Source organism: Narcine bancroftii, chromosome 12, assembly GCF_036971445.1.
Source record: "Narcine bancroftii isolate sNarBan1 chromosome 12, sNarBan1.hap1, whole genome shotgun sequence".
NCBI lineage: Eukaryota > Metazoa > Chordata > Chondrichthyes > Torpediniformes > Narcinidae > Narcine > Narcine bancroftii.
Genome location: NC_091480.1, coordinates 61,438,968 through 61,462,588, shown reverse-complemented (window position 1 = coordinate 61,462,588; position 23,621 = coordinate 61,438,968). Strand labels below are relative to the sequence as shown.

The 23,621-nt window shown below is 47.4% G+C and overlaps 1 protein-coding gene and 1 long non-coding RNA gene across 2 annotated transcripts in view; one reads left to right on the top strand and one right to left on the bottom strand.

The window, feature by feature from the left end:
* Positions 1-1,398: 1,398 nt before the first annotated feature.
* Positions 1,399-23,621, top strand: part of LOC138747241 (low-density lipoprotein receptor-related protein 1-like) — a 226,791-nt gene continuing 204,568 nt past the window's right edge. The window contains 1 exon segment of the mRNA XM_069906283.1: positions 1,399-1,564. Coding sequence (XP_069762384.1) covers positions 1,468-1,564 — 97 coding nt within the window. The 5' untranslated portion in view covers positions 1,399-1,467.
* LOC138746890 (uncharacterized) lies at positions 13,965-21,883 on the bottom strand. The gene is made up of 3 exons (XR_011347174.1): positions 21,680-21,883; positions 19,023-19,189; positions 13,965-14,252 (listed from the first exon to the last, which is right to left on the bottom strand). It is a non-coding gene; the product is annotated as an uncharacterized lncRNA (long non-coding RNA).

The following is a 23,621-nucleotide window of genomic DNA, read 5'->3' as shown; positions in this document are numbered from 1 at the left end:
CTGACCGTGACAGCCACCATAATGAAAAAAGAAATGTAAACAAACTGACTGTGCAACAGAGAGAATTAGAAAAATCAATAAAGTGCAGGAGTGAGAGTCCTTAAATGAGTCATTGAGGAGTTTGATGGAGGAGGGGGAAGCAGCTGTTCCTGAACCTGGTGGTGCGAGTCTTGTGGCACCTACACCTCATTCCTGATGGCAGCAGCGAGAACAGAGCGTGTGCTGGGTGGTGTGGGATTTCCTTGTAGATGTTCTCGATGGTGGAGAGGGTTTTGCCTGTGATGTCCTGGGTTCTGTCCACAACCTTTTGCAGGGCTTTATGGTCAGGGGTATTGATGCAACCGGTCAACATACTTTTCACCACACCTCTAGAAATTTGCCAGAGTTTCTGGTGTCATAACAAACCTCTGCAAACACCTGAGGAAGTAAAGGCGCTGATGTGCTTTCTTTACGGTGCCATTGGTGTGTTGGGTCCAGGAAAAATCCTCCAACATGGTGACTCACAAGTACGTAAATGTGCTCCCCCTCTCCACCTCTGATTCCCCAATGATCACTGGATCGTCCACCTCTGGTTTTTCCCTTCCTGAATTTAACAATCAGCACCATGGTTTGGGTGATATTGAGGGCGAGGTTGTTGTTGGGGCACCATTCAGCCAAGTTTTCAATCTCCCTCCTGTATACAGACTCATCCCCATCCTTTATACAACCCACTACTGTGGATTCTTCCGTAAATTTGGAGATGGTGTTATTGTTGTACCGAGCTACACAGTCGTAGGTGTAAAGTGAGTAGAGCAGGGGGCTACGAACACAGCCCTGTGGTGCTCCGGTACTGATGGAGATTGTGGAGGAGATGTTCATTTGTGTGTTCGATCCAGGAAAGATCTCTGAAATAGTGACTCCCAAGAACTGCTCCCTGACTGTAGTGGGTTGACGACGCCGCGCGCTGGCCAGCATCGCCACCTCCCACGTGGCATCACCGCCCACGCGACCCCCTCCCCGCGTGCGCTGTCCATGCCACGCTGGCCGACGGACCCGCCCCGTCCTCCAATCGCCAGCTCCCTCGCCCAGGCTGGGGCCGCCCGACGTTGCGCATGCGCGTCCGCTTAGCTCCCACGAGCGTCGCGCCGCCAGTTCAGTCCGAGCGAGGCGCTCGGCGCGGACGGGTGTGAGGTTTGTTGCTGGACCTCGGTCACCCTCTGCACCATCCTTCCTTTCACGTTGCCTCGTGCCCCCCCCGAGGAAAACCAATTGAGAACGTCGGGTGGTTTGTATTCTGCCCGCTTGGTCTCCCCGGGCTGCCAATCACTGGGCCCGTGGCCGCGACCCTCCGGCCGCTGAGGGAGGGAGGGAGGGAGGGGGGGAAGGAGGAGGAGGAGGGGGGGAAGGAGGAGGAGGGGGGGGCGTCGTGCAGCCGGAGCGAAGGCGGATTAACGAGCGCTCCTTGCAGCTCCTGCGCCTCCGTGCACCATGTCTCGTTGCGGGTGGTCGCTGCTGCCTGTTCTGCTGCTGTGCGGCGCGGTGTGGGGGGCGTCGCAGGAGCCCCCATCCGCCCGCTCCGCTGAAGGTAAGCCGGGGCCGTTGGTTCCACCTCCCTCCCTCCCTCCAGCTGCATTTGTGCACCGGGCGTTGCATTGTTTGTACCCGCTTTTGTTTTGGCTGGTTTGAGGCGACAGAAAACCGACCTCTGTGCATTTGTCCTTGTGCCGTGGTCTGTCTGTGTCTTGCCGTTGTTCCCCCACCCCTCCTTGTTTTGGCTGGTTTTCCATGCGAGGAGGAGAGGGTGAAGGGTCTGTGTTTTGGTGCATGACTGGGAGCGGGGAGGGGGGGGGGGTGGGCTTCAGACAAATGCACTGCAATGTGTGCCCGGTTTGGCTGCCAATCTGCGTGACAATGCTACTGCCTTAATTTCCAACCCACCCCCCCAACCACCACCAAAAATCCCAGGTTGCATCCTCTGCAGGGACTCCCGCGGAAGGCGATGAGCGGTCCCCAGGACTCTCTTCGCTTTCCCTGCCCCGTCGCCAGCCCCTCGATGTCCGGCCACCGCGTTTACATTCCATCGCTCAACGTGGGTTTCCCTCATCATTCTCATCTCCTTAACTCGTGTGCATCGTATCTCTCCACCCCCCCCCCCCCCCCACTCCAATTAATTAAACAACTTTTTTTCAACCGAACATACCTTTGGCGAGCCCGGAACGTTGGTTATGTATCGTTATCGTTGCTATATGTAAAGTCCACGCTGAATTTCTCCAGCATTGTGTTTATACTTCAAGCACGGTTTTACTGTATAAAAACAACGCTTTGGGGATTTGCATCCTGGCGAGTGTGTCCCCTCTAAGGAAAAAAAATTCCACAGTCTCAATCCCATCTGCAATTTTCTATGTAGGTGTACATGTATTCCTGCATCGTATTTTTCTTTTACAGTGCAAGAAGCCTTTATTCTCTCCTGCCTGCTTTGGATGCAAAAGCCAAACGTCCCTTTTCCAGTCAGCTGAGGTGTTGCAATCCTGCTCCTTTCTTTTCTAAACGCGTAAACATCCAGACCAAATTCGTGCCCGTTATAAACCAGAAAATTTTGGTCGGGGAAGTCTGCGTCCACCTAATTGGAAAAAGCTGTGGGGGGAACAAAGTCTGTTGCAGCGTCTGAATGCATTCAGTTGCAAAAAAAATACGCAGTGGTTCTCTTTTTGAGGAATTCTTGGAATGAAAGTACATCAATCCTGTTTGAAATCGTAAATCAACAAATAAATATCCCCTTGGTATTCTTCGTGGAACAGAAGCGGGGCGGCTGCTGGGAGCGTCTTTGATCTGCAGCAGAATATTTAATTCAGGCGATTTCTCAATGTGTTGTGCGATTTTTGGGGTGTGGGGAACACTACTGCATAAACGTGCGTTTGGTTTCTTTGGATGGGTGTGTTTTTGGAAGGGGAGGGAGGCATTCTGTGTCTGGTTTCAAATGTTAATCATATCCCCTTTTTCCAACTCCCTGGCCTTACCCAGTGTGAATCAAAGCAGTACTGTTAGGTCCAGCCAAACGACTGTAAATGAAATCCCTTGAAGTTTGGGGTGCCTGAATTTCCATTTTGACGAGGTTGTCTTGTCTGACATTGTTTGCAGGATTAATTTTGCATGCACACACACACCTCTTAATTTGGAGTTGTTCAAATTGCTTTCAGTTTGCTATGAAACTTATGTGATTTCTGGCAAGACCTGGCATCTAATTTATGTTAAATTTTGAGGCTGGTTTTTGGCCATGGGGTGTGGGCTGGTTTGTTAGTGTCTGGAGTGTTTCATGGTACAGCACGGAAACGCCCAACTCATCACTGCTGATTCACTCCCCTACCTGAACTTGTCCCTGTGTTCAGCCCATCTCCCTCTAAACCACACATGTCAAACTCTGGCCCGCGATATAATTATATTTGGCCCGCAAGATCATTTCAAAAATGTATTAGAGGTGGCCCGCCCTGTAGCGAGAGCCGATGCTGTTTTTTGGTAATGTCACCCCCACTATCCTCCCCCTTCATTGCACATCCTTCCCCATTGTAACAAGAGAAATTGTAACACGAGAAGTCTGTCGATGTCATCAGCCGGCAAGCCAGTTGGAAGGCTCCCCGCACAACCAGTCACTTCTCCCACCTGTCAAGCGGTGCGGCGGATGGGCGAGCGCCTGTGATTTCCTGTCGGCGCGACGGACAGGGCAGGCTGCGCACGGCCCCCGGGCAGCGCGAGCCCCGCGCGACTGGCACTGGACGGCCCTTCCACAGCGCGAGCGCACTTCTCCCAGTCGCCACGGCCTTCAGCGCTTGCACCCGCGTGGACCCCAGGGACGGCTGGTTCGGCCCTGCACGTGAAGAGAGAGATGGTGGCTGTCCGCAAAGGCTGATCGGCAGCGCACTGGGCCTGAATGGGTGTGTAAGCAGGGGTGGGCAGAGGGTGTAGGTGAGGAGTAATGGGCAGGGGAAGTTATGGTGGTGCGAGGGGCAGTTAGAGGGAGGGATGAGTAGAAGGAGGGGTGGATAGGGAAGAGGTAAAAGGGGAGGGGCAGGGCGAGTAGGGGAGGGGTGATTAGAGGGTGAGAGACAGGTAGAGGGAGGAACAGGTTGAGGGGAGAGGCAGTAGAGGGGCGTGTATAGGATGGGGTGGGTAGAGGCAGAGCGAGTGGAGTGAGGGGTGAGTAGAGGTTGGGTAAAGGACTGGTCAGGTAGAGGGATGGTGGGTCGAGGGTGAATAGAGGCCTAGAGCCTGAGGAGTGAGCAGGAAATGCTGAGTCTTGATGCAGGCCAAAATGGACACAGCCTGTGAATGCTGACTACATCTCCACAGGGACCAAATAGGTTTCCCTCAGGTCAAGCAAAGGGTGAACTTGAGCTACCTATTCCTGACCTGTAACATTATCCTTCTAAAGTTCTATCCTAAAGTTTAACATTACATATGTTGAAAGAAGAGAAAACATGCAGATGTTATTAAAAATTTTCAATAAATATTTAGTTCGGCCCTCGACTTAGTCCAAGTTTTTAATTTTGGCCCTCCGTGAATTTGAGTTTGACACCCCTGCTCTAAACCTTTTCCATCTGTGGACCTGTCCAAATGTCTGTTAAATGCATTATTGTCCCCACCTCCACCACTTTCAGCTCATTCCACACACCCACCACCCTCTGTGTGAATGAGGTGCCCCTCGGGTCCCCTTTAAATCTCTCCCCTCTACTTTTAGACTCTCCGACCCTGGGGAATAGTTCTGTAACCACCCACCTTATCCCTGCTCCTCATGGTTTTATAAACTTCTAGAAGGTCCTCACTCAGTCTCCTACACTCTAGCCTCTTCTTGTAACTCCAGTCCTGGGAACTCAAGCATTCCTGTCCCCTTTCCAGATCAATTACATACTTACTACAGCTGGGTGACCAGAACTGTGTGGTCTCCCCAACGTCTTGGACAGTTGTAATGGAATGTCCATGTTCCTATACTTTACAGTTTAACAGCACTAAGTTGGGAATGAGCAGGTATACGTATTTTGGCTGTTGATGGGCAAGTTTGGGGTTGGTGTGGTGATAATGCAAGATGGACCAGTAAGTTCGTGTTGTGGATGGAGAAGAAGGTTTTCAAAGCTTGTAGAGGGATCAAACCAGCTGGAAAAATGGGCTGAAAAGTGACAGATGGAATTTAATGTAGACAAGTGTGAGGTGTTGCATTTTGGAAGGACAAACCAAGAAAGGACGTACCCAGTAAATGGTCGGGCTCTGAGGAGAACAGAGGGATCTGGGAATACAGATATATAATTCTTTGAAAGTGGCATCACAGGTGGATAGGGTTGTAAAGAGAGCTTTTGGCATGTTGGCCTTCATAAATCAAAGTACCGAGCACAGGGGTTGGGGTGTTATTATGCAAGTTGTACAAGACATTGGTGAGGCCAAATTTGGAGTATTGTGTGCAGTTTTGGTCACTAAACTACAGGAAAGATATCAGGAAAGAGGGCAGAGAAGATTTACGAGGATGTTGTCTGGAACTGAGTTACAGGGAAAAGTTAAACAGGTTAGGACTTTATTCCCTGAAGTGTAGAAGAATGAGGGGAGATTTGATCAAGGTATTTAAAATTGAGGGGGGATAGACAGAGTAAATGTAGGTGGGCTTTTTCCACTGATGGTAGGTGAGATACAAACCAGAGGACATGGGTTAAGAGTGAAAGGGGATAAGTTTAAGGGGAATGCAAGGGGAACTTCTTCACACAGAGAGTGGTGGGAGTGTAGAACGAGCTTCCAGCTGAGCTGGTGAATGCTGGTCCAATTTTAACACAAAAATTTGGACAGGTACATGGATGGGAGAGGTATGAATGGCTATGGACTGCGTGCAGGTCAGTGGGACTAGGCAGAAAAATGTTTTGGCACAGACTAGAAGGGCCTGTTTCTTTGCTGTAATGCTCTATGGATGGAGAAAGGATCATGGTCTATTAGGAGATTACCGTTATAAATCATGGTAACTTGTCATTTGGCCAGCCGTCAACCACCATTTACCCTGTGTCTACCAGTCCCTTCAAGCATTCCATATTTTACCCCTTACCACTGCACAGTGTGGGGGGAGGTGTGATGATTCTCAGTGTCCCCCCTTGCGGGGGGATCTGGAGGGGGGCCCCTTGCGGGGGGGATCTGGAGGGGGGCCCCTTGCGGGGGGGATCTGGAGGGGGGCCCCTTGTGGGGGGGGGATCTGGAGGGGGGCCCCTTGCGGGGGGGGGATCTGGAGGGGGGCCCCTTGCGGGGGGGGGATCTGGAGGGGGGCCCCTTGCGGGGGGGGGATCTGGAGGGGGGCCCCTTGCGGGGGGGGATCTGGAGGGGGGCCCCTTGCGGGGGGGGGATCTGGAGGGGGGCCCCTTGCGGGGGGGGATCTGGAGGGGGGCCCCTTGCGGGGGGGGATCTGGAGGGGGGCCCCTTGCGGGGGGGGATCTGGAGGGGGGCCCCTTGCGGGGGGGGGATCTGGAGGGGGGCCCCTTGCGGGGGGGGGATCTGGAGGGGGGCCCCTTGCGGGGGGGGATCTGGAGGGGGGCCCCTTGCGGGGGGGGGATCTGGAGGGGGGGATCTGGAGGGGGGGATCTGGAGGGGGGCCCCTTGCGGGGGGGATCTGGAGGGGGGCCCCTTGCGGGGGGGATCTGGAGGGGGGCCCCTTGCGGGGGGGATCTGGAGGGGGGGCCCCTTGCGGGGGGGGGGATCTGGAGGGGGGCCCCTTGCGGGGGGGGGGGATCTGGAGGGGGGCCCCTTGCGGGGGGTGGGGGTAGAGGTTCCGGGGGGAGGCCTTTGGTTAGGCTTCACCTTCAGTGTTCTGGGAGGGTTGTTCTCTGGAGCATTGGAGGCTGATGGAAAACCTGCTAGAGGCTTATAATACTATTGATGGGGTAGACACTCACATTGGACAACATGTATTAACGCTTTTAACTCTGTGTCCCTGTTTTCCAGGACTGGTTTTATAGCAAAAATAAAGGTACATAACCAATGTTTCGGCTTTGAGAGCTGAGGGAAAGAAGCTGGGGGAGGGTGGAAGAAAGGAGAGCAGGTTAGCTGAAACTGGAGAAGTCGGTTTTAATGCCATTTGGTTGGAAAGGGCCCAGATGGAAAATCGGTTGTTGTTCCTCCAATTTATGGTTGGTCTTGGTGTGATAGCACGAGGCCATGGACAGACATGTGAGTATGGGAATGGGATGCAGAATTGAATTAGTTGGCCACTAGGACAACCTGGCCAATATTTTTCCATACCTTGTTGAAGGGCTCAAGCCTGAAACATAGGTTATGTATCTTTTTCTTTGCCATGTAAAGTCCTGTTTGACCTGCTCAGTTTCTCCAGTGTTGTGTGTTTACTTCAACCACGGTGTCTGTAGACCTTTGTGTTTTACTTAGTTCTTCAAAGGTTTACATTCTGGAGTATATATTATGAAAGGTTAAAAATGGCTGGCGTTGAAAGGGATAAGGTCAGTGATGGGGAAGTTTACACAAAATGGTGGGTGGCTGCCAGAGGAAGTGGATACAATAGAGGTGTTTCACAGGGAATGGAGGGATATAGTTCATGTACAGGAGGCATAAATTTAGTTTAGCATCAGGTTTAACGGCCATGTTGGCTGATAGGCCTTGCTCCTGTGCTGTACTGTTCTGTGATAATTGATAACCCCACCTCTTGCCAATGGAGGCTTCTACCAATCATTGTATGTCGAGCAGTCAAGACTGGAATTTCAACACGAATGTCCTTGTCCAGGTCCCAACATCACTGGGGTTGCGAGCCACATTTGCATTCAGAGATGGTAACCTGTGTGTTCAGCAGCTAACAATGGGCACTATTCAACAAACACCAAATTGAAACTGTTGCCCAAGTTTCCTTCAAGTTCTTGTTGGGATTGTGCAGGCAGTGTAAAAGAAAGCATCATGCCTCATGTTTGGAGGCATTGCAGAGTGGGAGATTCACCAGAATATCACTTGGATCATAGAGTATAAGCAACAAGGAAAACTTGGACTATTATCTCTTGTGTTGGAGGCTGAGGGGCAACCTTATAAAATTAAGAGGCATAAATAGGATTGATGGAACCTTTTTCTTCTCCCTGGACTTCTCACTGTCCATCTCTCACTACCTCCTGTTATCTCAGGAAAGCTGCCAACATATCAAAGGACCTATCCCACCCTGATTGCAATCTTTTCCCTTCCCATTTGGCAGAAAATAAACAAGCTTGAAAACTTGCACCTCCAGATTCAAGGACTGTTTATTTACTGGTGAAAGATGATGTCCCTGCACCATTTAACTGTCCTTTACTCTTGCTGTGACAGGTTCTGCTGCAACTGGACAAGGTCCTGGTGAGGCTGCATGTGGAGTAGTGCGTGCAGTTCTGGTCTCCTCACTGGAGAAAGGATAGACTGCCTGTGGAGGTGGTGCAGAGGGGGTCACCAGGTTGGTCCAGTGATGAGGGGGGTGAGCTAGTGAGAGATTGTCACCTGGAACTTGTTAGTGTTTCCAAGATTGAGGGAGATGTTACAGAAACATAAAATTATGAAAGGAAAGATGAGAAAATCAGATAGTTTCCATTGGAGTGAGAGTCGAGAACGAAGAGTCATAACAAGAATTTATAAAATTCTCATAACTTTATAAACCTCCATATGGTCCAACGTCAGCCTCTGATGTTCCAGAGAAAACAATCCAAGTTTGTCTGATCTCTCCATCACCCATGGTGGAGAGGGTGAGCAAGTTTAAGTTCTGGGGGGGGGTCATGGTCTTGGAGGATCTTTCCCAGACCCAACACACCAATGGCATCTTGAAGAAAGCACGTCAGTGCCTCTACTTCCTCAGGAATTTGCGGGGGTTTGGAATGACATTGGAAACCTTGGCGAATTTCTACATAGGTGTGGTGGAAAGTGTGCTGACTGGCTGCATCTCAGTCTGGTTTGGGGACACCAATACCCCTGAGCAGAAAGCCCTCCAGAAGGTAGTGAACACAGCCCAGGGCATCACAGGCAAACCCTTCCCCACCATCGAGAACATCTACAGGGAACGTTGCCGTTAGAGAGCAACATCAATCATTAAGGATCCACACCACCCAGCATACGCTCTGTTCTCGTTGCTGCCATCAGGAAAGAGGTCTCGATGCCACAAGACTCACCCCACCGGGTTCAGGAACAGCTGCTCCCCCTCCACCATCAGACTCCTCAACAACAAACTCCATTAGGGATTTTATTCAAGGACTCTTCACTTTATTGATTTTTTTTTCTGTTTTGCACAGTTTGTTTACATTTCTTTGTTTACACGTGTACATGGAGTCAGTTTTTTTGTGCTGCCAGTAAGTGGTAATTCTGCCTCTCTGGCAGGAAAAAGTATCTTGGGGTTGCATGTGATGTCATGTATGAATAAATCTGAATCCCCTCTAATCCAGGCAACATCCTGGTAAACCTTTCTGTAATGGGCCAACCAGAATGACACAAAAGTCTGTGGCAGAGGTATCGTTTTGTTGTAACGCAACTTCCTGACCTTTGTATTCAATGCTCCGGACCAACGAAGGGAAGTGCTCCTCACGCCACCTTTACTGCACATGCCATGCTGCGTGTTTGGAGGGGGAGGAGTGGAAGGAGAAAATCCTGAATATTTTTTTCCTCATCCTGGCTGTCTGAGAAAGCATTCCATTAGTTTGTCATTGTCACATTACACCTTGTGCAATGAGGAGGGTTCTTCAGTGAGCATTCTAACAAGTTAACTCTTAACACTCATACAGCAAGATGAAATAGAACAAGAGCATAATTACAGGGTATAGGGAAAGATCAATGAGCACAAAGCAAGGGCAGTGTGAGAGTACTGGGTGGGGCCATTCAGGAGCCTGATGGCTCTGTGGAAGAAGCTGTCTTTAACCCTGTTGGTGCGTGATCTCACACCCGAGTCTTCTCTCCAGGGTGTGATGGGTCCTTCAGGATGTCGGCTGCCTTTCCCGGGCAGTGGGAGATATAGGTGGAGTCCATGGAGGGGAGGGAGGGTTCACGTGATGTTCGGAGCTCCAGTCACCACCTTCTGCAGCTCCTGTACCACATGGAAAAAGTTGCAGGTTTCTTGAGATTTGATTGGGGTTGTTTAAGGCTGAAGATGGATAATTCATTGAATAGAAAAAGTAGCTGAACAGCCCCTCTGGTGAAAGGGCTATGGGGAGGGTCAGGTTTTCCCTCTTGCACTCTTCTTTATTTTCCTCATTCTCTTTTCCTGAGTCTACTTTTTTCTCTTTCGCACCTTAATACTTGGACCACTTGTGTATGATCCCCAACTGGGGTGATGGCAACGAATATGGTGATCTATTCACCCTCAGTTTTCTCCACACAAGGAAAAACAAACCCAGCCTGACAACTTGCTGGTGAGTCTCTGCATGCTCCAGCATACCATATCCTCCCCACAGTGTGGTCACCAATGCTGCGAGCATGCCCCAACCAATGTTATGTAAAGTAGCCATAACCTCCCAACTATTCCTTTCTACACATCAGCCTTTAAAGGACCGAAAGATCATTTGGTACAGACCAAATCCAGCATTATTTCACTAGTGTGCTGACGGTGGGAAATAAACTATCTTTGAATTTGATGGAGCGTGATTTCACAATCACGAATTTTCTGTCTGTTATGGGGGGGGGTGGTCAGTGGTGTGAGGGTGTGAGGATATCTGGAGAGATCCAGGGGAGGGGGAGGTGATGAGGTGTAGATGGAGTCGATGAGGGGAATGTGTGTGATGGGGTGTAGTTGGATGATGGGGAGGGGGTGTGATGAGGTGCAGACGGAGTTGGGGGGTGTCGGTGGAGTTGGAGTAGGTGTATGAGGAGGAGTCAGATGATGAAGGGGAGGGGGTGTGGGCGGAGTCAATGAAGGAGTGTGAGTGATGGCCTAAGCCACATTCACAAATCTCTGCAGTTCCTTGAGGACTTCTGTGGAACAGTTCCCATCCTATACAGTGATGCACCCTGACAGGATGGTCTCCTGTTGGACCTGTTGAAGAGTAGGGGATGTGCTGAATTTTCTCTGGCTTCATCCTCTAATTAATTCTCTCAAAGGGAGGTGAATCTCTGAAAGTCTCTGTCCCTGAGGGTGATGGAAGCCAGATCTTTGGATGTATTGAAGGTGTAAGTGAATCAATATTTTGATCCTTATTATTTGTTGTCATTATGTACCAAGATACAGTGGGAAAACCCTTGTGTACTTTTTAGGCAAGTCAACTGATTCTAAACTATAACTGGTAGAGCACAAAGTAGATAAAGACAGTTCTACAGCACAGAAGTAGGCGCTTCTGACTGACTCATCCACGGTGACCAAGATAGCGCCATTTCCCTGTGTCGGCCCATCTTCTCAACCTATCCTATCCTTGGACCTGTCCAAATAGCTTTTAAGCAGTATAATTGCTCTGGTGACTTGTTCCACACATTTGCCACCCTTGGTGTGAATAAAGTGCCCCTCTGGTCCCCTTTAAATCTTTTCCCTTCAACCTGTGCCCTCTGGACTTCCTGACCCTGGGGAAAAGACTGTAACCATCCACCTTATCCTTGTCCTCATGGTTTTATAAACCTCCCACCCCAGCCTCTTCCGCTCCAGGAAGAAAAGTTCAAACATCTTGTAACTCAAACCCTCCAGTCCCAGAAACATCCTGGTGAATCTTTCCCATAGCTGGGTGACCAGAAATGTAGTCACCGAATGTGGTCTCCCCAGCCCCTTGGCAAATGCTGTCTTCACCACCCTGTCGAGCTGTGCTGCCACTTTCATAATGTATCTGTGCCCCATCTCTCTGTTAGAGCCTGTGATAGGAACATTTTCAAATGGAGGAAAGAGGTGATGAAACATCCTGTTATGTTGAAGTCCTGCCTCGTTCTCTTGCTGAGTCTGGGATGGGTTGGAGGCCCCTCAGGAGGAAACTATTCTGAGCATTGACTGCTGCTGTTTTGGAGCCAGAAACAGCTGGTTGTGATTTTTGCAACAAGACCTCAGCAGCGTTAATGAAACCCTTGTACATGCTTCCGTGATATTCACGGGGTTATATCTGCTCCTTCCTTACCACTTCTGCCACGCACTGTTTAAATTATCACAGCTTAAAAACAGCTTTGCTCTTTCCAGAATATGTAAGTTAGTTAAACAAAAAAGTCCTGTTGCAAACAAATCCTTGGCTGATTATCCTCACAAATGGATCATCGTCATTTCCACGGATGCATCTTTTGAGAAGTTTTTAAAAAAGTATCTGTCTTGTTCACTGATTTAGACCATGGCAGTCTCTTTGACCTGAGTGTATGTGCCAAACATGAATCCAAATTAAACTCAATACCTGCTGTCTGCCCATCCATGTTCATGGGTCTGACTGGAAGCTTCTCAAGCACCACTGTTGTATCTGCTTCCACCTCTACCCCTGGCAGCTCCTTCCAGACACCCACCACTCTCTGTGGTGATTGGTTTATCTTGTGTACTGTGTGATTGCATCTGTACATTTTACTTGCAGTGTAACAAACTGGCCCTTGTGTGTATATGTGTGTCTGGTTATCCACCCATTCATTCTTTTCACAAGGTAAAGGAACAGAAGTTGGCCATTTGACCCATCGAGTCTGCTCTGCTGCTCCACCATGTGCTAAACCATTTTCCCATTTAGTTCCAGTTTTCAGCCTTTTCCCATATCCCTTGATACCCTGACTAATTGGATATCTCTCAAACTCCCCCAATGATCGGGCCTCCACAGCTGTATGTGACAATGAATTCATCCTCTGGCTAAAGAAATTTCTCCTCATCTCTGTTTTAAATTGGTACCCTCTAATCTAAGACTGCCCTCTTGCTCTGGACTTACCTACCAAGGGAAACAACTTATTCATATCTGCTCTGTCCAATCTCTTCAGCATTTGAAATGTTTCTGAGATCCCCTCTCATTCTTCTATACTCCAATGAATACAATCCCAGAGTTGATAAACATTCCTCATGTTAGCCCTTGAATTCCAGGAATCATCCTAGTAAATTTTCTCTCCAACATCAATGTGTCCCTTCTAAGATAAGGGGCCCAAAACTGCAACATTATTCCCCCTGAAATGAATGCCAACATAGCATTTGCTTTCTTTACTGCTGATCCAACCTAGTGGTTAACCTTTAGTCCCTCTTCACTCTCATATTTTGTATTTTCTCCCCATCTAAACAACTGCCCATTTATTTTTCTTCCAAGGTGTACAACCGTACATTTCCCAACATTGTATCTCATTTGGCATTTCTTTGCCCTCTCTCTAAACTGTCCAAGTCTCCCTGCAACTTTTTGGTTTCTTCAACACTTGCTACTCCACCACCTATCTTGGTATCACCTGCAAACTTACCCACAAAACCATTTACTGCATAATCTAAATCATCAATATATCTTGTTATAAAGAAGCGGCCCCAACACTGCCTCTAGTGGAACACCACTTGTAACTGGCAACTACTGGAACAGGATCCCTTTATTCCCACCCTTTGCTTACTGCCCATCAGCCAATGTTCCACCCAATTTAATATCTTTCCTATAATTCCATGGGCTCTCATCTTATTAAGCGGCAACTTATCGAAGGCTTTTTGAAAATCCAAATACACAATACCTACAGCTTCTCCCTTGTCTATCTTATTTGAGATCACCTAACACTCCAATGCTCTGGAGGAAGCAGCGCAGGCTTCTCTGTCCTCTCCCCATAACTCATCCCCTCTAATCCAGGTAACAGTCTGGTGAAACTCTTCTGACCCCTTTCCAAAGCCTCCACATCCGTGCACAATAAAACCTAATTTCCAGCACCGACTCTGTCCCAAACATCCAACCACATGAGGCTTTCCAGGTTTGCCTCGATGCTTTGGAATCATGCCCTTCACTCACCTTGTCCATGCTGACCATGATACCTACAGGGACTTCCATAATGTTTGGAACAAAGACATTTTTCCTTTTTTTGCCCCATTCTTCAGTTTTAAATTTGTAATCAAACAATTCACGCGTGATTAAAGTGCACATTCCAGATTTTATTCAAGGTTATTTGTGTACATTTTGGTTTGACCATGTAGAAATTATAGCACTTTTTATGCCGAGTTCCCTCATTTCAGGGCTCCTCAATGTTTGGGACATTGGGCTTCACAGGTGTTTGTGATGACTTGGGTATGTTTAATTGCTTCGTTGGTGCAGGTAGAAGAGAACTAGACTTAGTTCCAAGCTTTTGATCACCTTTGGAGTCTGTAGTTGCCATTTTTCAACCCGAGGACCAGAGTTGTGCCAATGAAAGTCAAAGAAGCCACGATGAGGCTGGAAAACAAGAATAAAACAGTAAGAGACCTCGCCCAAACTGTAAGATTACTAAAATCAACTGTCTGGAACATCATTAAGAAGAGCGTATTTGTGAGCTCAGTCATCGCAAATGGACTAGTAGGCCAAGGAAGGACTCCACGGCTGATGACAGAATTCTTATCATAATGAAGAAAAATCCCCAAATGCCTGTCCGACAGGTCAGAAACTCTTCAGGAGGCAGGTGTGGATGTGTCAATGGTGACTGTCTGCAGCAGACTTCATGAACAGAAATACAGAGACTACACTGCAAGATGTGAACCATGGCAAAGGTGGTATGCTTTGGATCCTTGGGTTTGGGTGATGTTTCTTACTATTCTAAAAAATCTGGAATGTGCACTTTAATTACGTTAATTATTTGATTACAAATTTAAAACTGAAGAATGGGGCAAAAAAAGGAAAAATGTCTTTATCCCAAACATTATGGAGGCCCCTGTGTCTGTCTGAATTCCACTTCCCTGCGCTCCCTTTCTATCCAATTACTGTCCAAACACCTTTAAACATTCCAGATACTTACTTCCCTCTGTCGGGGAAAAACATACCCCTCAGATCTCCTTCAATATCTCTTCTTGCAACTGAAACCAGTTCTGGACTCCACTGCCCTGGGAAAAAGGCCTGTCCCTGACCCTCATGATTTTATTAACCTTTCCAAGGTCACTCCTCAGCCTCTGTTGCAGTGAGAAAGAAATCAGCCTATCCAATTTCTCCCTGTGACTACAGCCCTCCATTCCAGGCGACATTCTGCTGAGTTTGCACTCTTGCTACCACACCCTTCCTATGATGCATCGACCAGATCTGTACACAATACTCCCAAGTGCATCCCAAACAGTGGTTTGAACTGCAGAATAATGTCCCAACTCTTCTACTCAGTGCCTCAGCTCGGCCAATTAAGACAAATGTGCCAAATGTCCTCTGCATGACCCCATCCATCTGTGTTATGGGTCTAAATCCTGGAACTCCCTGACAGTGATGTGAGAGCATCTTTGCCTGCCTGTTCCCTTTCAAACCTGTGAGCAGTGGTTGAAGGAAGTGATTTTAAAAATTGTTAATGTGTCCACGTAGCATTGGATTTGGGGATTGTAATCGATCCACAATACTGGTCAGATCTATGTGTGGATAGTAGGACTCCCTTAATTAATTCTAGGTATGGACTGATTCTGCACCAATTATGTCTCAAAATATCCATAAAGATAAACCAGAATGTTCTTATCGGTGTTTGAGGTGTGGTTGAGATGTTGGTATCTTTTTACATCCCACCTGGATATGCACAAAATGAAGACCCTTTGGATAGAATTGGGGGAAATTTTGACAAATTGTGGGGGTGAACGTCCCTCTAGTCCCGGAATTGTTTCTTCTGGGGAATTTGGCAGTTATAAAATTTAACTTCTCCAGAAATAAATCTAAATTTATTAAAAATGTATTGTCAATAACAAGGAAATGTGTAGTGGTAATATGGAAATCCGATTCCCTACTTCACATTGATCTTCCCCGTGAGAAGATTACATCTAGTCTTAGGAATAGTTAGTCTGTTCATTGAAATTTGGCAACCTTGTTTAGATTACTGAAATGCCCAGATAGTATAATTTGATATTTGTTAATTAGGATACTCCTTATTAGAAATTTAATACTTTAAAATGATGTGACTGAGATGTCGAACCTTGCTCCTGTTGCTTTTTCCTTTCTATTTTCTTTCTTTTTATTTCCCTCTATTCCCTGCTGTCTGTCCCCTTTTCAATCTGGGGAGAGGGTGCTGGGAGAAAAGTGACTCTTTTTTATTTTTTTGGACCTTATGAATGTTTTTCTATGATTTTATATTCAATGTATTATTATTTTGAGTACTATATTCTGTATTTTCTTAAATTAAATATTAAAAAAACATTGTGGACGACGAATAGGATAAAGATAAACTGGGAAAGAAGGCCAAGGATCGGCAGATGAAATTTAACTGACAAGTATGAGGTGTTGTACTTTGGAAGGCGAAACCAAGACAGGACTTGCATGATTATTGGTGGGGCCCTGGTGAATATTGTAGTACAAGGAGACTTGGGTGTAGAACGACATAGGTCCTGGAAAGTGGTGATGCAGGGAGTTTGACATGCCGTCCTACATCAGTCAGCAGCAGGGATGTCCCATTACAACTGTACAGGACATTGGAGAGACACCTACAGAATATTGTGCACAGTTCTGGTCACCCAGCTGTGGGAAGGATGTCACTGAGCTGGAAAGGGGGCAGAAAAGATTCACCTGGATGTTCCCAGGACTGGAGGGCCAGAGTTACAGGGAGAGGCTGGGACTTTTCCTCTCCATGATGAAGCCACATGAGTCCCAACAGGGTTTGACTCCAGCTCTGGAGACCCCAGTTCAATCTATCTGTTTCTGTCTGTGGAGTTTGCATGTTCCTCCTGTGACGATTCTCTCACATCCCTATGATGTGTGAGATTGTTGGATCAATCAGCTGCTCTGAATTGTCTAGTAGGTGAAGTATAGTGACTTGGGGGGGGGAATCAAATGTAATTTGTTGAAATATTCTCACTGAAGCTTCAGATCCCTCGGAGAAGGATTTTCAAAGATTTAAATCTTCTGACCCTGTGATTTTTGAGTAGTTCAAAATGTTGCTCCAGGACCTCTGGGATCTTGGCTGCCTTTTGCAAATGTGGAGTTCATTGCTTGCCCACTCAGAGTTGCAGTCCAAATTGTGACATTGTCCAGGATTGATTTGTGGGATGACCTGTCCAGGTACTGTTAGGCCACACCTGCAGTACTCTGCGCATTATGCTCTGGAGAAAGGATAGACTGGCTGTGGAGGTGGTGCAGAGGAGGTTCACCAGGTGGGTTCTGGAGTTGAGGGGGTGAGCCTATGTGGAGTGATTGAGGCATCTGGACTACTCAGTGGGGTTTTGAGGGTGGAGGGGAGAATCTTGTAGGGCCTTTTCACACCACACTGTAAAGTGAAGCTTCCCAGGAACCATCCTGTGAGCCTGCGGTGTGAAAAGGTTGGCCCAGGAATTTTAAACTGGTCTGTGGCCCTACCTCATAGGTAGGGCTGCAGTCCTGGGAAAATTTCCTGGACCAACCTCTCCCTGCAACGTGAAAAGGCAAATGGCCAAGCAGGGGATGCTTCATGACATCAGTGTTTGCATGCTGTGTCACGTAGGTGATTAAAATTAAAAGATACTTAGCGCTTGACAATAGTGGTGTTCTTCGGGACAGCAGGACAGTGGCCGTCCTCGTTAACCCTTAATTCCTCACGCAGCTGGATTTTCCAGGACAGTTCCAGCTGCGTGAGAAATTATGGGAAACTAAGTTGGCCATTCATCCCACATTGTGGTGCCGTCGCGACGTTCCGAAGCATGGTGGGGGGGGGGGGGGTGTGTGGAGGGAGCAAGTGGGCAAGTCACTGATGGATATGGGGGTGAACTGGCTCCTGTGAGTGTGTAATGTCATTGATTGGGGGCGGAACTCCATAATTTGCCAGGGAGGGCAAGTTCCTGGGAATTTGGGCCACAGTGTGAAAGCCCTGAATTTCTGGGAATTTCATTGGGATAAAGTAGGGTCACTGCTCACCTGTGGTGTGAAAACGGCTATTGAGACATTTAAAATTGTGGAAAGAATAGATAAGAAAGAAGCAGGAGGTTGTTTATATTGGCAGGTGAGACTAGAACTGGGGGATGGAGCTTCAAGATTCAGGCGAGTGCCAAGGAATCAGTGGAGGCTGTCTCATCAAATGTATTGAAGACTCACAGATTTTTGAACAGTAGGGGAATTAAAGGGTTATGTGGAAGGGGTGGGTAAATGGAGCTGAGTCCAGGGTCAAATTGGCTCTGATGTAATTGAATGGGGAGCAGGCTTGATGGGCCGAGTGGCTGACTCTTGCCTCTGTTTCTGTTGTCCTGATGAGAGAGCAAGGTGACCAGGCCTGGAGTTCAGAAGCATGAGAGGCAATGTTGACCTGCACACAATTCTTACTTTTTAAAATATTTTTATTAATATTGGAAGTATAAACAATTGAACAATACAATTATACAATGCAGCATAATTAAAATTCAAAATATGATCACAATTCAAAAATCCAGAGCACCTTGGTAACAGGATATCAGAGCATAACATCAAAAAACCAACACACAGGAGAAAAGGGAAAGAAAGAAAAGGTGAAATGATGAATTATTTTCAAGAAAGTTATTTTTAATAAAAAATAAAGGTTTATAATTCTCTTTCCTTGTCCCTCTAATTAATTTTATCAACATTTACATTATTTGCAGTTGAACAAAAGTTATCAAAAGAAAAAGAAAATCCCAAATGAAAAAATGAAAAAGAAACTGTATAAATCAAAACCCTCATCCCCTAAGCAAGGTTTAAAAAAAGATGGATGTGAATTGAGTGACACCAACCTGGAACTGGACAGCACAATGCCCAAATTCTTTAAGGCCCCATGTCTTTTGGAATCTTTATCTAATTCTCAAGAGGAGATGCTGTTTTACCTGGCTGCAGAGGCTGGGGCCAGGGAGTCCCAGAATAGGAGTTTGATGTACCAGAGAGAGGAGGGGAGGGGTGATTCTTTCTCATCCCCCTACCTCAGAAGCTTGGATAACAATTTGACTTCCAACATACAAACAATAATTAAGGTATAATTAACACATTCCAGACACATATCACCCTCTGTGAAAAGGGTACCCGTTAGATCCCTCTTAAAATCTTTCCTCTTTCTATCTGTTAAATTGGAGAATAACTTACCCTGAGAAACTGAGCATTCACTTGATCCATGTCCCTCATAATTTTAAGCTCCATGGACAGGAAAGGTTGTCAAGTGCTGGCAAATGTTGGTGAGCTTCCGGAAGGTGACAGTCAATATGGAGGAGCTGGTCAGAAAAGTTTGCTCTGTTGAATGAGTCCACGTGGCGCTGCAGTCAAGTTCAGATTTATTGTCAGAAAACATACATGACATCACATACAACCCTGAGATCCTTTCTGTTTGCAAGGCAGAATTGCCACTTATTGGTCGTGCTGAAACAAATTGTACACAACATATACAGTTACAATGCCATCTACAAGTTTACTGATGACACCATAGTTGTCGGCAGAATCACAGATGGTGATGAGGAAGTGTACAGGAGGGAGATAGATCAACTTGTTGAATGGTGTAATGACAATGACCTTGCAATCAATGTCAGCAAAACCAAGGAGATGATTGTGGACTTCAGGAGGAAGTCGGGGGAACACGACCCAGTCCTTATCGAGGGCTCAGTAGTGTAGAGGTTCAAGAACTTCAAATTCCTGGGTGTCAACATCTCTGAGGATTTGTCCTGGAGCCTCCATGTTGATGCAATCACAAAGAAGGCTCGTCAGCGGCTATACTTTGTGAGGTTTCTGAGGCAGTTCAGTACATCACCGAAGACTTGCAAACTTCTACAGGTGGAGAGCATTCTGGCTGGTTCCATCACTCTCAGGACATAAACTTCAGAGGGTTGTTAACTTGGCCTACAATATCACAGGCACCAGACTTCACTCCATCGAGGGCAACCACATGAGGTGCTGTCTTAAAAAAGCAGCCTTTATCCTCAAAGGACCCCCCACCACCTCCCAGGCCGGGCCCTCTTCACTCTGTGACCATTGTATGCACTAAGATGCTGCTGCAAAACACTGGATTTCATGACTGATGCATGTAAACAAATAAAGAAGTATAAACATAATGAATGTAAACTAACTGTGCAATACAGAGAGAATTAAAAAAAACAAAGTGCACAAGTCAGAGTCCTTAAATGAGGCCCTGATTGAGTTTGTGGTTGAGGAGTCTGATGGTGGAGGGGGAGGAGCTGTTCCTGAACTTGGTGGGGCAAGTCTTGGGGCACCTATACGTTTTTCCTGATGGTGGCAGCGAGAACAGAGCATGTGCTGGGTGGGGTGGGTCCTTGATGATTGCTGCTGCTCTCCGATAGCAGCGTTCCCTGTAGATATTCTCGATGGTGGGGAGGGTTTTGCCTGTGATGCCCTGGGCTGTGTCCACTACCTTTTGCAGGGGTTTACACTCGGAGATATTAGTGTCCCCATAACAGACTGTGATGTAGCCGGTCAGATACACTTTCCACCACAAATCTGTTCAAATTTGTCAGGGTTTCTGATGTCATACCAAACCTCCGCAAATTCCGGAGGAAGTTGAGGCGCTGGCGTGCTTTCTTCACGATGCCATTAGCGTGTTGTGTCCAGGAAAAATCCTCCAAGATGGTGACTTCCAAGAATTAATTTGCTCACCCTCCACACCTCTAATTCCCCAGTGACCTCTGGTTTTCCCTTCCTGAAGTCCTTGGTTTTGGTGACATTGAGTGTGAGGTTGTTGTTGGTGCACCATTCAGCCAAGTTTTCAATCTCCCTCCTGTATACAGACTCATCCCCTTCCTTTATACAACCCACTACAGTGGGATCATCAGCGAACTTGTAGATGGTGTTGTTGTACTGAACCCCACTATGTAAAGTGAATAGAGCAATGGGCTAAGAATGTAAGCTAAGGAAATTTACTGAGGTCTGTAAAGCACCTGTCCTTGGATGGGATTTGTGGAAAGATACTGGACATGCCCTTACACCCACCAGCGAAAGCTGACCTAATGACACGTTGCATTTCCATTGACACACCCAGATTCACTCAAGATACTTTTTTTGGCGGGAGGGGGAGTTAGGGGGATATTGTGGGTGATTCACCCATCAACCCAATGCATTTGCGGGATATTAGTGGAAAACTGAGCATCCTGAAATGAGGAATGAATCTTCTGGACTTTACTTACTGCAGTTTAGAAGATTGAGAGAGGATCTTACAAAAACTTATAAAACAGAAGCAGGGAGGTTGTTTCCACTGGGAGGTGCAACTAGAATGAGGGGATGGAGCCTCAAGATTCGGGGAGTAGATTCAGGTTGGAGATGAGGAGGATCTGCTTCTCCCAGAGAGTGCGGAATCTGAGATTCTCTGGGAGTAGATTCAGGACGGAGATGAGGAGGAACTGCTTCTCCCAGAGAGTGGGGAATCTGTGGGATTCTCTGCCCAAGGAAGCAGTGGGGGCTACCTCATCAAATGTATTGTAGACACACAGATTTGTGAGCAGTCAGGGAATTAACGGTGATGGGGAAGGTGCGGGTCAGTGGAGCGGAGTCCATGGTCCAATCAGCTGTGATCTTAACGAATGAGGAAGCAGCCTCAATGGGCCGAGTGGCCACCTCCTGTTCGGATTTCTTATGAGAATGTGCAAACTCCACACGGGCAGACGGTGTTGAAGTCAGAATTGAGTTTAGGACTGGAGCTGAGAGATGGTGTCGATCCCCTGAGATTCCCAAAAGGGGAAAGTAGGTTTGAAAGGGTCATTGATGGTGTAAAGCTTTGCAAGAGTGCTTGTCACCCAGCTTACCGGATTACTGGGATATGCTTTCTTCGCTTGAGCAAGGAGGATGTGAATTGATCCCTCATGTTCCTTCCCATTACAGCTGAGAGTTTCTTTCCTTCCCGCTTTGCTGGATGCCAGGGATAATTCTGCATTTATTGCTTTTTCAGAGTGCTTGCTTGAAATATTGTGGTTCCTCAGAATGGGTTAGTTAGCATGTTGAAATTGTTGTCCATGCGACAGACACTGGCTGTGGTGAAACAGACCATTTGACCCATTGCATAATTACCAGTATTTGGATAGGGTCTTGGATAGGGTAGGAGCAGGAAGTCTATAATCTAGTGGCCTGGTGCCAAGACAACCTCTAGTTCAATGCGAGTATGTCAAAGAAGTTGATTATTGACTTGAACACAGACTGAACCCATGCTCCTGTCAACATCAGTGACACAGAAATGGAGGCAGGAGATCGATTCATGTTCTTGGGAGTGAACATCTCCCCTGACCTAACCTAACCTGGACCAACCACATTGATGTGACAGTCACCAACCACCCTCTTTTACCACCCAACCCCCCCACCACCGTCCCACAACAACTTCTACACTCACCCCATCGAGAGCAGACTTGCTGGGTGGATCTCAGCATGGGATGGGGAAACTGCAGAAGGTGGTGAATGAAGCTCAGAACATCACATAAACACCCCTCCCCTCCACAGACTCCATTTACATCTCCCACTGCCCGGGAAAGGCAGCTGACATCCTGAAGGACCCATCAATCTTACCCTGACACTCCTTTCTCCCTCCTCCTGTTGGGGAGAAGGCTCAAGATAAGCATTGACAAATATCATGGATAAGATGGGCCAAGTGGCCTGTTTCCATGCTGTACAATTCAACAATTCTAAAGTAAAAGCGCAAATGATATACCTGGAAAATCTTGCACAGGAGAATGTTTGGGATTTGGTCTGGGGTGGATATTAGGTTTTATTTTGTGCAGTTCTGGTCATCCTGTCACAGGAAGGACGTGGAGGCTTTGGAAAGGGGACAGGAGAAGCTCCCCAGGATGTGGCCTGGATTGGATGGTATGTTTTATGGGGAGAGGTCAGACTCCCAGCCCCTCTCCAGTGTGTTACATGGGTACAATAGGCTGTTCCAACTCCTGCAGCCTGTTACACTGGGTCAGGATGCCATTTAGCCACTCTACCTGTTGCATCGTGTTGCTTTACTGTTTTTTGTGTACTCAGTATGTCACATTTCCTTTAAAATTTGTAGGTGTTTGCTTAAATCTTCCTTGGACCAGCTCAGTCACTGCATTTCCCGTGTCCTTCAAAGATGGACTTTGCTCAGTAACTGAGCACACATTGGTTATCCTTCACACATATTCCAGTGCGGTTTGTGTACTGTTGCTTAATTAGGTCAGAGGATCTATTTAGCCGGTTACCCGGGATTGTGTTCAGAATGTTGATAGCTCCTCACAATGTTCTGGAGCAGCAGATTTCTGCTATAGATTAGCCACAAACCTTCCTTTCAGTGAGATTAAGCGGATTTTATTATTTCTTAATCATAGTGGCATGAAAGGCTTGTTACACTGGAACAGGAGGCTATTCAGCCCCTCGCCGACCTGTTACACTGGGACAGGATGTTGCCTCTCTGGCCTGTTACACTGGGACAGGAGGCTGTTCAGCCGCTCTCTGGCCTGTTACACTGGTACAGGAGGCCATTCAGTCCCTCTCTGGCCTATTAGACTGAGAAAGGAGGTTGTTCAGCTCCTCTCTGGCCTGTTACATTGGGGCAGGAGGCCATTTAGCCCCTCTGGCCTGTTACACCGGGCCAGGAGGCCATTTAGCCCCTCTGGCCTGTTACACCGGGCCAGGAGGCTGTTCAGCCCTTATCTGGCTTGTTACACCGGGACAGGAGGCCGTTCAGCCCCTCTTCCATACTAAAATCCATCAATTTTCTTGGGAGCCCTGTGTGAA